Source organism: Canis lupus, chromosome X (assembly GCF_048164855.1).
Source record: "Canis lupus baileyi chromosome X, mCanLup2.hap1, whole genome shotgun sequence".
NCBI classification, from domain to species: Eukaryota; Metazoa; Chordata; class Mammalia; order Carnivora; family Canidae; genus Canis; species Canis lupus.
The window spans coordinates 78,428,693-78,442,734 of record NC_132876.1 but is presented as its reverse complement, the minus strand read 5'-3'; the positions used below and the strand labels follow the sequence as shown (position 1 = coordinate 78,442,734).

The following is a 14,042-nucleotide window of genomic DNA, read 5'->3' as shown; positions in this document are numbered from 1 at the left end:
TTTGGCATTGTGCTGACCTGGGTTCAAGGCCTCTCTCTGTCATTTACTAGTTGTTAGTTGCTTTGCCATGGGCAAGTTACCTTACTCCTATACTCCTAATATTTTCCTCTGTAAAAATGAGGCTGATGCTCATACAATACAAATGAAAGCCCCTCAAGAAAAGGACTGCCTCTATAGAGGTGCTTAAAATATTGTTGGTGCTCCATGACTGTTGAATGGCCTGAATCTGCCTCACAGATATGTGATGAGAAAGGACTCACTGTGCAAAGAGCAGGGGGAAAGAGTGTTAGTCCAAAAGTGGGTAGCTAGTTTCCTCATTTCCTCATCTATGGAAAATTTGCCTTTGGTTTAAAAAATGCAGTCATTTTGATCGTGGAAAGATAGCTTTCTGGGCTTGGAGTATTACAAAATAAATTAAATTGCCCTGCATGTAAAAGAAAGAAAAAATGAGATTCCACCAGTAGCTCACAAGAGAGGACATAGGAATCTGAAAATTGGAAATAGAGGAGTTGCCCTTCCCAGATGTTGAAGGACAGAAAGGGCCGAATAGCAATGAGGAATGGGGCCCAGGATAAGGGATGGTTAGTAGGCCTTTCCAGTAATGGGAATGGATGGAAAAGTGTGAAGAACAGGAAGGTCTAATGTCCAATTTTTAAGTGAATTGCTATGTTGTGTGAACTCAGATGACTAAAAAAGTGATAGGCATCCTTGGGGAGAAAACTTTGCTACCCACTTCTAGCCTTATCTCTGAATTTTCCAAAATTTTGTACTTATTTCATATAATTTGGGGAAAGGGAAATATGTTAAGAGAGGGTTTGTGGTTAAGGATATTCTGGGCTTCCAATTTAAGCTTCAATGGTTTGAAATCTTAGATGTTCCAGGTTTAGGCAGTTTCATTCCCTAACATTCTACATGAGCAATGTTTAGCTTGCCTTTCCTTATCTCCTGAACAGAGCTACCTGGTGATAACTCAGCTTTTCATCTTTGTCCTTAGTTGACATGTAGAACCTATATGATCTCAGGTATTTGCCTGCCAGTGTATGGATGCTGGAAACTTGTCTGGGACCCAGTGATCTAGGTTCTTCAGATTTTATGGGTAGGTGCTAAAGATCAAAAGAGTTCACAAGGAGAAGGTAGAAAAAAAATCTCTCTGGTCAAAGGGTGAAGATTGTGAATGAATGAATTTGTCTTTTCTCTTCTGATAAGGTTTCTTCCTGTCCTCTGATCCACAGGTTATAAGGGTAGCTCTGGTATTATGTTAGGAAGATAGTGGTATTGAGAGGGAACTCGGGAAGTTTGGCTTTAAAAATCTTTGGGAATGCCTCTTTGAAGGACTTGGACTGAGATTTTGCTTGAGTCCCTTAAATCCAGTATCCCCTAAGGTTCTGAATCTGTATTCCATTAAGGTTACTCAGCATCCCAAAGGCTGTAACTGGGCTTAAAATGTTTTGGAATTTTAAAAGGTGGAAACTGTAACAGAGGAGAGATGTAACAGAAGCTATTCCATGGGGAAGAAATTGTACAAAGCCTCCTAAGCAAGAGAAAGCAGAACTTATCTGGTAATGGTAAATGTTGTGTTTGGTTGGAATATAGGCAGTGTTCAGAAAAACAGCAAGAAAAAGGCTAAAAACTAGTTAGAGCTAGATTTTGGGAGAACCTTCAAATCAGGCTCAGGTGTTTCTTGAAAGAGTAGTCTAGGGGCACCTGGGTGGCTCAGTGGTTGAGCATATGTATTTGGCTCAGGTCATGATCCCGGGGTCCTGGGATTGAGTCAGGTATAGGGCTCCCCATGGGGAGCCTGCTTGGCCCTCTGCCTTTGTCTCTGCCTCTCTCTGTGTCTCTCATGAATAAATAAATAAAAATCTGAAAGAAAGAAAGAAAGAAAGAAAGAAAGAAAGAAAGAAAGAAAGAAAGAAAGAAAGAAGAAGAAAGAAAGAAAGAAAGAAAGAAAGAAAGAAAGAAAGAAAGAAAGAAAGAAAGAAAGAAAGAAAGACGCCTGGGTGGCTTAGTCTGCCTTCTGCTCAGGTCCTGATCTCAGGGTCCTGGGATAGAGCCCTGCATCAGGCTCCCTGCTCAGCGGGGAGTCTGCTTCTCTCTTTTTCTCTGCCTGTTGTGCTCCCTCTCTCTCTCTCTGTCAAGCAAATAAATAAAATCTTTAAAAAAAAAGAGAGAGTAGTCTATACTCATTGTCATGTATACCTCACCTACCATTCACATCTCAACTCACTACAATCATGAAACTACTGCATGACATAGACTTCCAAGTAACAATGGTTTAAATAAGACATACATGTATCTATCTCACCCAAAAGAAATCTAGAGGGTAGGCAGTCCAAAGCTGGTATGGTGGTACCGTGAGATTGTTAAGAGATTCAGGTTCTTTTTAGTTTACTGCTCCACTATCCTTAGGATTTCACCCTTGTCTTCATGGCCTTTATTCCAGGAGGCTGTGTCCAGCTAAAATTCAAGATGTTTTATTACTAAGGAAGAAGATAAGAATGGATATTGGGGTAAGCAATTACCAATCTATGCCACAAATGTGTGTAGTGAAATTAACCCCTCCAAGAGACCAGACCACCACCTGATTGTTATAATCTCTAGACATTTTTTCACGACTTTTCTTGACCTCTTGATAGCATTCAACACTATTGACCCCTTCTTCCTTTTGAAACATTCTTTCCCCCTGGTTTTATGACACTACTTTCTCCTGCTTTTCTTCCTATTTCTTTGGTCACTACATATCCATCCATGAGACATGGGGTCCTTGTCCTCCACCTATGCCATGGTCACTGTTTGTCTCCAGGGCTCTATCCTAGGCTTCATCTCTTCTAAGGCTGCACATTCTTCTCAGGTGCTATTTTCCTTTCCATAGATTAAAGAACCATTTATATATTGATGACTTCTAGATCTGTTATCTCAGTCCAGACATTTTTCGTGAGCTTCAGATGTGTATATTCAACTACCTATGGAATATTTCTTCTTGGATGTCCCACAGGTATCTCAATATCACTGTCCAGTTCCCCTCTATTAGTGTTCCCTATCTCAGTGAAATAAGTTACCACTGACACATTTGATCTCTCAAATCAGATCCCCAATAGTTCCCTTTGATACTTCCCTCTTCCTTACCTCTTTCCTCGCACCCAATTATTCATAAAGTCTTGCCCCTTTTTACTTCTTTAATATATTCTGAAGTCAATCATTTCTCACTACCTCCATTGCTACCACTCTAGGCCAAACACAATCATTGCTTACTTAGATAACTAAGTTATCTCTTTCCAGGTAGACATCTAATCTATACTTCTTATTGATTAGGCAGCTAGGGTGTTCTATCTAAAACTCAAATCTGTATTGTATCAAAGCCTAAACCCCTTCAAAAACCTCTCAGTGCTCTCAAGATCAAGACCAAAGTCCTTACCTTGGCCTTCAAGGCTAGCTATGATTTGGAAGCAATGGGAATTTGGGTACTAGAACTGGAAGGCAAGGAGGAGCGGTGTCTAGTGTGAAATAAAGCCTTTGTGGATGGGGGAGAGAATCTAGGAGACAAGAAATTAGGAAACTGATAAAAACTTGGAGGAAGCAACAATTGAGAGAAAGAGAGGAATCAGGAGAACAGAGGCCCATCTTGTGTGGGAAGTGTGTGTGTGTGTGTGTGTGTGTGTGTGTGTGTAAAAGAGAGAGAGAGAGAATTATCCATAGAATGTAGGGATTGATATTTTATTATAGTAAAGGAAAAGGTGACCTCATAAAGCACTAGACTTATGACCATTTGAATTACTTTTGAGTGTAAGAAAGGTATTGAATATTATTTCTGTAACTGACCACTACGCTGAATTTTATTATGGTTTCTAATAACTTTTTAGTTGATGCTTTGGGGTTCTCCAGGTCTGCATTCATATACTCAGTAACTAATGATAATTCTGTCTACTTTCCATTATTTATACATCTTATTTTGTTCTCTTGAATAGACCCAATTACTTATGTAAATTTATTATGTGATAAAAGTGTCATGTCAAATCAATGGGAAAAAAGATGGATTAATTTGCAAATGGTGTAAGGATAAGAGACAGTGATTTTGGAAAATAATTAAGCTGAGTCCTTTTACAAAACAGATTTTGGAATAATCAAATACTTAAATGTAAATATCAAAGCCATAAAAGTGCTTGGGAAAAAACAGGGATTGTTATAGGAGTGTGGAAAGCATCTTTAAGCATGAAGCAGAATCCAGTCGTGATAAAGGAACACCTGATACATTTCATCATATAACAATTAAATCCTTTTGTATAGCAAAGGTTATCATGAATAACATGAAAAATATTTGTTATATTTGTAACACAAGCATATGAGAGACATTGTTGGTGGGAACATTATTCCCATGTACCTTTTGAGAGTAAGTTGACAAATTTCTTATCAAATGGAAGACTTTTTGTAGCATTTTAGTCAGCAAAAAGTACTGCAAATAAAAAAAGCTCAATACAGATATACAGATGCAGAATATTCCTTGTAGCATTGCTTGTAATAGGAGAGAGAGAGAGAGAGAGAGAGAGAGAGAGAGAAACAATCTGAATGTCCATAGCCATGTATCCTGGACTGGTTAAATAAATTATGGGCCATCTATACAAGATAATAATATGAAGTTGTTAAGAAAAATGTGCACTATAGAAAGCTGTTTAGAATATATAACTGGAAAAAAAACAGGTCATGGAACAGTAGGTGTAGGATACCATTTGTGGGGAGAAACCCCAAATAATTAGTAATGAATAGGAAAAAAATCTGGAGGACTGTATATAAAAATGTTAATAGTGGTTATTTCTGGGAAATGAGATAAGGGTGGCCTTTCATTGGTATGTTACACATTTCTGCATTATTTGAATTTTCACATGATTATCTTTGTAATAAGAAAAAATAAAGATACGAAAATAAATACATTCAGTGAATGAATCGCTTTGAGGCGGTGGTTTTAGTTCGAAGGTCTGCAGACTGAGCCTGGTACAGTGGCATAAACATGGGCTTTGGCGTCAGACAGCCCAGAGCTGGGCCCCTTGCCCCACCCCCAAGGAAGGAGGGGGGTGGCAGGGGGCTGCGGAAAGGGGCTGGGCTGGGCTGGCTGCAGCTCTAGTCCAGGAGGCTGAGACTTCGAGAGGGACTGAGAGAGGGCAGACTCATCCCGGACTTGCTGGAGGACAAGGTGAGGGGCGTTGAGATTTGGGTTTCCTGGCAGCCAGTGATTTCAGTTCCCTCGAACCTATAGCCAGGCAGGTGGGCAATCCATACTGCACCACTGCAGCTGAGGGAGAGATGACCTGGAGCAGGATGTAGGCAATCAGGACTCCTGAGGGTAGTAGGCGGTAAGGATTGGCGATCTGAGACTAGTGGGGAGGAGGGGAACCGGGTTTGTTGAGTGACCGACTGGGAGGAAGAGGGGAATACTGAGGGAAAGTGGAAATCCAGAGAAGAAAATAGGGAATGCAGAGAAGGGTTAAGGAGTACTAGGGAAGGGGGTGCAAAGGTAACACAGGATAGGATGTAAGGAATAGGAATAAGGAATTCTGTGGGGTAAAATAGGAAATGCGAGGGGTGATAGGGAGCAGGGAGCAAGGCAGAGGGAATACGGGGGTGATAAGGAATGAGGATCAGCGGGGGGCGGGGGGGAAGGGCAGACTGGCTGCGACAGAGGCCCCCCTAGGGAGGCGGAAAGGGGCGGGACCACTTCCGGCCTGGAGCAGGGAGGGCAGTCTAGGAGTTTTAGAGGGGCTTGGAGCGTGGACGCACTCTGGAACTTAAGGAGAAGGAGGTGAGCTGTGGGGCCCAGCCCGGCTCTGGATCACAGCCCAATAAGGATCGGCCCCACCCTCTCATATCTGGAGAAAACCTGCTGTAGGGACCGGATCGTACCGGATCCATCCGGATGGGAAGGGAGGGGACTGGACCCGGTTTGGCTGGGCCTAAAATGGAATCACTGGCTCCATTCTAGATTTGAGGAGGGGGTGTACTAAGGAAGGGGCGGAACCAAGATGCGCTTTGCCCCTGGTTGGAGGGGGCGTGTTGTGAAAAAGGGCGGGACAGGGCCATAGTGTGGACTTGGGGTGGGTGTGAGTAGGGGAGGGGCCGGGACCACCAAACTGCGACAATTTTAGAAGAAAGCTTGTTGGGGAGGGGGCGGGACCAAATGGTACTGCGGACCTGGAGAAGGGCTTGTGTTGAGAAAGGGCGGTGGACGGAGTCCGGACCATTGCGCATGCACACTCTGGATTGCTAGGAAGGGGCGTGTAGAGGAAAGCCAGCCTGGAGACGGGCTGCTGCCGAATGCGCATGTGCATGGTGGACTTCAAAGAAAGAGCTTGTGCTGGGAAAGCGGGCGGGGCTGAGGTGGGCCTCCGCAGCGAACGCGCATGCGCATTGTTGGTCTGCGGCTGGAGGGGGGGTGCACTGGGAAAAGGGGCGGGGTCCTCAGAGCTGCCGCGCTGGCACATCTTCCTGGAGAAGGGGAGGGTGCGGCTGCAGAGAATTGAGATCTAGAAGCTTTGGATTACTGAATCCGAGAACGGAGTCATTGGGGGCGGGGGCGGGGTTTGGGTTTGGGGCCCTAGGGAAAGTGAGGATCAGCTTCCAGGCAGAACAGGAGAGAGGACGTTCAGGCCCTTTGACACAGGCCTTCTCTCCTCAGGCTCAGCTCTTGCCAGGCCAACTTGAGACATGTCTGACACAAGCGAGAAAGGTACGGGTCCAACCCGCTTCCAGGTAAGGCCTCATTTTGTCCTCTCCCTTACTACTTTTCTTCTCCAGCGCGTTGCTGCCTCAGTTCCCTTGGTACCACCCCTCCCATCCTTGTCCTTTACCCACTTTCCTTCCTGGGTGCCCCCCCTCACCAGTAGAGGGAGTGAGGGAGGGAGGAAAGAAGGAAGAATGAAGGATGGAGGAAGGAAGTAGGGAGGGAGGGCAGGCCTGCCTTCTTCTGCCATCACTTCCTGCTCAGAGGAAGGAGAGGCCTTGTTGGGTCTAGGTGGGCAGAGCTCACTGTAAGTAGGAGTTAGTATAGGTCAGAGAAGTGAGGTCCTGGAATTTTGGAGCCATTTTCCTAGTTGGGAATGGGGAGAAGGTCTGTGAGCTTTCCTGCTTCCTCTTGCAGGCTGAAGCTTCAGAGGACAGTGGCTTGAAGATACAGACCCTATTGACAGTGACCCATAATTTGGAGGTCTCAGAGATACCGAAGACCTCAAAGGCACTAGAGACCTCAGAAGCCATGAAGGTCTCAAATGCTGCAGGAGTCTCAAAGGCCACAGAGGTCTCAAAGGCCCCAGAGGCTCAGGAGGTGGCTGCCACTCAGGCCTCCCCTACCACTAAGCTGACTGATACCCAGGTTCTGACAGTTGAAAAGAAGAGTCCAGCAGCTGACACCAAGATGCAGAGTGCTGACCCTCAGCCTGTGACAATGCCTGCCACTGAAACCAAAAAGGTCAGCTGTGTGGCTGATATAAAGGCTGGTACAAAGGCCCTGGAGACTGAGGCTCCTGCCTCTCAGGCTTTGGCAGATGAACCTAAGCCTGATGGTGCGGCTGCCCAGGCTCAGGAGAATCAGGATACTCGGCCCAAGGTCAAGGCCAAGAAAGCCAGAAAGGTAAGACGTCTATAAACACCAGTCTTCCCTTTCCACTTCTCTTCATTAGTCCATTTGTTCTGCAAACATTTAGAAAGTTCCCTGTGCTCATCAAGATTAAGGGGGACAATAAGAGGAATGTGATATCATTTCTCTCTGCAGAGAGTTCACAGAGTCATGGAGAACTGAGATAGTACACATACTTAGCTGCAATGTTAATGTAGTTTGTATTTACATAGGACCTACCATGTGTTAGACCTTGAGCTAGGCACATGCATACAGGTTATTTCATTAAATCCTGAAAGTAATCCAGTTTTATAGAGAAGGAAGCTGAGTCCTAGAAAGGTGGGGTGACTTGTGCAGGGTGGTACAAGAAGGGCCAGTGGTGGACATAGGAAGAGGAGAATTCTCAGGCCCCATCTCAGGTTGTTCCTAGCCTGGTAGAGAGATGAAACTTCTGCATTGAAGTCAGTGAAAAACAGTCCCAAGACTCAACATGGCCAATGTCTAATCAGGCTGTTACTCCAGGGGTGGGATTAGAGGGGCCTTCCAGAAGAGAGAGGATGAGGGAAAAGGAACATCTACTTTGTTTGACAATATTGTGCTTCCTCTCTGTTGCTGCAGGTGAAGCATCTGAATAGCGAAGAGGATGGCAATAGTGATCAGAGTCAGGCTTCTGGAACCACAGCTGGCCGAAGGGTCTCCAAGGCCCTAATGGCCTCAATGGCGCGCAGGGCTTCAAGGGGCCCCATAGCCTTTTGGGCCCGCAGGGCATCAAGGACTCGTTTGGCTGCTTGGGCCCGGAGAGCTTTGCTCTCCCTGAGGTCACCTAAGGCCCGTAGGGGCAAGGCTCGCCGTCGAGCTGCGAAGCTCCAGTCATCCCAAGAGCCTGAAACACCAATACCTCGAGATGTGGCCCTTTTGCAGGGGAGGGTAAGAACCCTGTCCTCTCCACTCTGCCTTATCTACTGCCTTGCCTACCTTTTCTGCCTTCCTCTCAAATCTTGTGCAAACGTATTTTGATCTTTCTACCTTTTTTTCCCTTTCCCAGGCAAACGATTTGGTGAAGTACCTCTTGGTTAAAGACCAGACGAAGATTCCCATCAAACGCTCAGGTAGAGTTCTGCTAGCCCTCCATCCCCTAAGCTGTGCCCTCCATGGCCCTTTTTCCCATGTGCTGAGGACATTTCTTGTCCTTACACTCCTACCTTTGTACTCCCAAAGTTCTAACTGGGCAGTGCTAGCATCTCTTTTCATTACTTCAGAACCTGTTTGTGCCACCCACAACAGAGTTGGCAAACAGTCTTTAGCTTGGATTGGGGGCCACCTGACTTCATTTCAGCTCAGGTGCTCGCAACACTCTCCCCTTGCAGACATGCTGAAGGACATCATCAAAGAATACACTGATGTGTACCCTGAAATCATTGAACGAGCAGGCTATTCCTTGGAGAAGGTGAAGGGGCAGCCATGGGGGATGGATGCAATGGGGAAGGATTGAATTGAACAAATATACATGTCTGTTCTGGGGGAGGGACCACAGACTCACTAATTCAACCCTATCACTGTGTGGATGGATAGATAGGAAGGGGCCTTCCCATATCTGGGGTGGTCTAAGGAGGGGCATAAACTAGCCCAGGGTCACATAGCAAGTCTCATAAAAGCACAGCTAGGACCCAAGCCACCCAACTTAGTCCTGGCTTCTGTCTGCTGCTGGAGATGTCCTGTAATATATTTTACATGCTTACATCTTCCTTCCATTCCCCGTTCTCTATCTCCCTAGATTCCTGAGAATCAGAGATGATGCTGAGAACAATAGTACATTTCTTTGCTGTTTGCTGTGTGCCATCCACCTAGGCTTATGTACATTATCTCACTGGCCCCTCCCCCCACACCACACGAATGCGCATTCACACCTACACCCACATACCCCCACATACCCCCACATACCCCCACATACCTAGGTACATGGGAACTTTGGGATGCCCAGGAATCTGAACTTGTGATCTTACAAGCTGTTCTCCCCATCCATAGGTATTTGGGATTCAGTTGAAGGAAATTGATAAGAATGACCACTTGTACATTCTTCTCAGCACCTTAGAGCCCACTGATGCGGGCATACTGGGAACGTAAGCTGGGAAAGGGCTGGGGTGGGAGGGAGGCTCTGCTTCTGTCTATGGCACTACTCCATCCCTGTCGTCTCTCCCCACAACCCCTTGGAGAGGCAGAAAGACAGAACCTAAAAAGCCCCCGTTCCAATTCCCACACATAGTTGGAGCCCTGCACATGGTAATGGTGACTGAAGAGTATAGAAGCCTAGAATGGTATATTCCTCCTGTCAGGTTTTCTGTTTTTCCAGAAGCTTCCCAGAAAAGCAGACCAGTTGTTGCCTGTCTCTTCCTACTGGCTTTGGTAGAGTGGTTCTTCCTGGTATGGGTGAATCATGATCCTTGAAGGACAGGAGCATCACTGGGGCTGTGCTAGAATTCTCTTGGAGCAGGGGGATCGGTTTGGGAGAGAAAGGACTCACATTGGCTGGGTGCCTGGGTTGTTCCAGGTTGACAGGCATTCTTCTATCCTTTTGACAACCTGGGACAGAGGAGCATTGGATTTTGCCATTCTACTTAACAGGAGACTGAGACTCAAGAGTCTAAGTGCCTTGCTCAGCGTCACATAGAGCTTGAAGCATAAACTGGGAAGAATTCTGTCATGTGTGAGGAATCTGGGAGAGGGTAGCCTAGTGAGCTGGCTGATATGTTTTTTGCAGATGGCTGCTGGACATAAATCTTCTCTCTACCCTGTTATTTCCCTAGGACTAAGGATTCGCCAAAGCTAGGTCTCCTCATGGTGCTTCTTAGCATCATCTTTATGAATGGAAATCGGTCCAGTGAGGGTGAGTGGGCATGTAGCTGAATGGGTGGCCACAGTTGGAATTCCACATGTTCATTTTCTGTCCCTGTCTCCTCTTGCCTCCCTTTGCAGCTGTCATCTGGGAGGTGCTGCGCAAGCTGGGGCTGCGCCCTGGGTATGATTGGGCTCTCTCAGTGCTTGCTGTCCGTATTGTCATTTGGCAAGAGAGGATGGTCCCAGGATTGCATCAGTCTGGTGGTCTGGTGGAATGGGTGGGGGTACCGGTAGAGGGTCCAGGGTTTGACCTGAGTGGGTGGGAAATGGTCCCAAACTCTCTGTCCTCTGTTTCACTATCTCTTGGGCTACTATGGAGTTTTCTTCTTATGCTCATAACCTCTTTTCCTGTTGAAAATGCCTCTGCATACATCTGGGGAGTACCATATCTGATTGATTGATTGATTAATTGATTTACTGATGGATTTTTCTTTCTCTGCTATCAGGATACATCACTCGCTTTTTGGGGACGTGAAGAAGCTTATTACTGATGAGTTTGTGAAGCAGAAGTAAGTGTGTCTGATGATGGTGTGTTCCATATGTTTTGCTTGTTTCAGAACTGAGTAATTAACCTATGGTTCGTGAGTGTGCATGCAGGTGGTAGGTCACTTTTTCCTAAGTTAGTGAGAGGGAACAGGAGGACATATTCCCTGACCTACATGTACTTTCACATATGCTTTAGAGCAATTTTTCAAGGTAGGGATTATTATCACCAGCATTGTAGATGTAAGTAAACTGAGGTTCAGAGAAGTGAAGTAATTTGCTCAGGGGGGTTACACAGGTAGCAAATGGAAGAGTCATATTTAGATCCTGGCCACAATGCCTTGGTTCTTTTTACTGCGCTAACCAGGGCTTTATAAAAATTAACGTCCATAAAGAAATGCTATAGAATGATAGCTTTAGGCAGCCAGGTACTGTGCTGGTGACTTGACTTGTACATCTCATTTCATTTTTGTAACTACCCTGCAGAATAAGTGCTGCCATCCCATCCCCATTTTCAATTGAGGGACCTGGGTCTCAGAGAGTGGAAGTCTGATTGTGGCCCTGGCTGGTAAGGGGACCATTTGGTCATGGGGCCCTCCTGACTTTCTGGCCAGGGCCCACCATACCCATTATCCTTAGAGAACACATGTGTACTCACATAGGCACGTTAATATGTACCTTCATGAGCATACACACATACACACACACACACACACACACAGTTGGGAATATGCACAAGCACACTACTCTTGGTAGACTGTTTCTTCCATTTAGTCATTTTCTATGGTAGACTGTCTCAGGGCTCACCAGGTCATGGACATGACCACTGGTGGGGTGTGCTCAGGGCAGAGGGGCCTGAGGAAATGGCTCCTCTAAACATAACAGAGCCAACAAGAATCTGGGTTAATTGTGACAAGAGCACAAAACTTGTGGCCTTCTTATGAACAGATAGCGCCTACTTGTGTCTCACCTTGCACCTCCACATGGCTTCTGAACAGGACCAACGGGACAAGGCTCAATAATGGAAGAAAAGCTAAAGTACTTAGTAGGGTTGATTGCCATTTAGAATTTTTCCAGTCCATACATGGGTGGGCCGTGGTTGTCTTAGACATAAAGGCTTTCAACCTCTCTTTTCAAGGTACTTGGACTATGCCAGAGTCCCTAATAGCAATCCCCCTGAGTATGAGTTCTTCTGGGGCCTGCGTTCCTACTATGAGACCAGCAAAATGAAAGTCCTCAAGTTTGCCTGCAAGGTAATTGGATAGCTGCCCAAGCTTGGCATATTAAGAGCATGGGGTGCTGCTGGCTAGGTTACGCTGTGTAAAGAGCAGCCCGCCACTCAGATGTGAACATTCTGAAGCTTCTGTTAATGTGCCAAACATTTATCTGAATTGTTTAATTTGTACAACTAACATGTCATTACCCTCTGCCAGATTAGAAAAATCAGGCTCGGAGAGGTGATTAGGTGACATGTCTAAGGTCTCAGAGCTAATAAGTGTCAGAGCAGGGATGGAATGTTAAGTACATAAATACTAGTAGTTAGGTTGTCTTATTATATTGTTGTTGTTGTGTAGAGCATGCAGCACGGTGCCTAGCATACAGTTAGGGGTTCAGTTCTTGGATTTTTAAGAAGATTTTATTTATTTATTCATGAGAGACAGGGAGAGGCAGAGACAGAGGCGGAGGGAGAAGCAGGCTCCCCGTGAGGAGCCCGATGTGGGATTTGATCCCAGGACCCAGGGATCACAACCCGAGCCAAAGGAGACACTCAACCACTGATCTACCCAGGTGCCCAGTTCTTGGAATGTGATTCTTCTGACGGTCGTTGTTTCTGTTTCAGGTACAAAAGAAGGATCCCAAGGAATGGGCAGCTCAGTACCGAGAGGCAATGGAAGCAGATATGAAGGCCGCTGCTGAAGCTGCAGCTGAAGCCAAGGCGAGAGCAGAGATTAGAGCTCGAATGGGCATTGGGCTTGGCTCTGAGAATGCTGCTGGGCCCTGCAACTGGGACGAAGCTGATATTGGACCCTGGGCCAAAGCCCGGATCCAAACTGGAGCTGAAGCTAAAGCCAAAGCCCAAGAGAGCAGTGGTGCTAGCTCCAGTGCTAGCGCCAGTGCTAGTGCCAATGGTGGCTTTGGTGCCAGTGCTAGCCTGACTGCCACTCTCACATTTGGGCTCTTCGCAGGTCTCAGTGGAGCTGGTGCTAGCACCAGTGGCAGCTCTGGTGCCTGTGGTTTCTCCTATAAGTGAGATTTCAGGTATCTACTTAGACTGGGTTGGAATAGCTGGGGCTTCATGGGTTGGGATGAAGAGCTGGCTGGTTATAGAAAGGCCAAGGTTGCAGGACCATATGGAGCATGTGGGAAAATTCCATTATTGGCATTTTGTTCCTTCCCTTTTGGTGGTTCTTGGGTGACTTTTTGAATTTCTTTTACTTGTATTTTCAGATACTCCTAATCCCAGCAGTCTTTCTCTTCGAGCCAGGGTGCATCCTCAGAAACCTACTCAAATAGCACTCTAGGCAGCCACTATCAATCAATTGAAGTTGACACTCTACATTAAATCTATTTGCCATTTCTGAGTTTATTGCTTTTTTTTTTTGGTGGGCTGTCATATTTTGGTATTGCATTTAAAAATAAATGGGGAGAGTTTCCACCTCAATCTTTGTTTACTGGATTCAGGGGAGCAAGATTATGATCTCTCAGATAGTTTGGTCTGCATCTCTAGTCTTGCAGTGTAGACAGGATTGCAGTGGGGTGGGGGGTCATGAAGATCGTAAGCACACACTTTGAAGATTGAGGACACACTTTGAAGAAGAGCCCTAAGATAGGCAAGTCAAGCAGAAAGCAGAGGTAGAGGAGACTGGACATCAAACATAGGTTCTCTTTTTTAAGGAATTTGGATGAGAGAGGGAAGAGAGAGGTAGCTAAAGGAACAAGTACAGGATTTTCTTGGGAAAGGAGAGAGAGGCTTGAGCAGGCAGGAGCCAATAGGGAGATGTTAAAGACTGACCCATGTAGCCCTGAGAAGGCAGAAGGGTAAGGTCTGGGAAAAGGGACTGTC

General features: G+C 45.9%; 2 protein-coding genes and 1 non-coding gene across 6 annotated transcripts in view; 2 read left to right on the top strand and 1 right to left on the bottom strand.

The window, feature by feature from the left end:
- Positions 1-6,470, bottom strand: part of ITIH6 (inter-alpha-trypsin inhibitor heavy chain family member 6) — a 35,282-nt gene extending 28,812 nt beyond the window's left edge. Inside the window, 2 exon segments of the mRNA XM_072817823.1 lie at positions 5,272-5,366; positions 6,174-6,470. Of these exon segments, the coding sequence (XP_072673924.1) occupies positions 5,272-5,366; positions 6,174-6,470 (392 nt within the window).
- Positions 5,048-13,560, top strand: MAGED2 (MAGE family member D2). Of its 4 annotated transcripts, none has more exons than XM_072817760.1 (13): positions 5,048-5,185; positions 6,665-6,738; positions 7,127-7,615; positions 8,219-8,527; positions 8,646-8,709; positions 8,968-9,047; positions 9,626-9,720; positions 10,405-10,484; positions 10,574-10,616; positions 10,942-11,004; positions 12,117-12,231; positions 12,819-13,237; positions 13,427-13,560. In XM_072817760.1, the coding sequence occupies exons 2-12, from the start codon at positions 6,694-6,696 to the stop codon at positions 13,227-13,229; spliced, it is 1,794 nt and encodes a 597-aa protein (XP_072673861.1). In that variant the 5' UTR covers positions 5,048-5,185; positions 6,665-6,693; the 3' UTR covers positions 13,230-13,237; positions 13,427-13,560. The 4 variants fall into 4 exon arrangements, with proteins under 4 accessions (XP_072673861.1, XP_072673864.1, XP_072673862.1 ...); XM_072817763.1 differs by lacking the exon at positions 5,048-5,185 and adding an exon at positions 5,279-5,345; XM_072817761.1 differs by lacking the exon at positions 5,048-5,185 and adding an exon at positions 5,673-5,791.
- On the top strand, positions 11,810-11,941 carry LOC140628956 (small nucleolar RNA SNORA11). The gene has a single exon (XR_012026867.1). It is a non-coding gene; the product is annotated as a small nucleolar RNA SNORA11 (small nucleolar RNA).
- Positions 13,561-14,042: the final 482 nt, after the last annotated feature.

Bases quoted from the DNA above. Each gene is read 5' to 3' on its own strand.
- MAGED2 (XM_072817760.1), top strand. From the start codon at position 6,694: ATGTCTGACACAAGCGAGAAAGGTACGGGTCCAACCCGCTTCCAG. The intron at 8,528-8,645 runs GTAAGAACCCTG...TCCCTTTCCCAG, and splicing joins TGGCCCTTTTGCAGGGGAGG to GCAAACGATTTGGTGAAGTA. The intron at 10,485-10,573 runs GTGAGTGGGCAT...CTCCCTTTGCAG, and splicing joins TGGAAATCGGTCCAGTGAGG to CTGTCATCTGGGAGGTGCTG.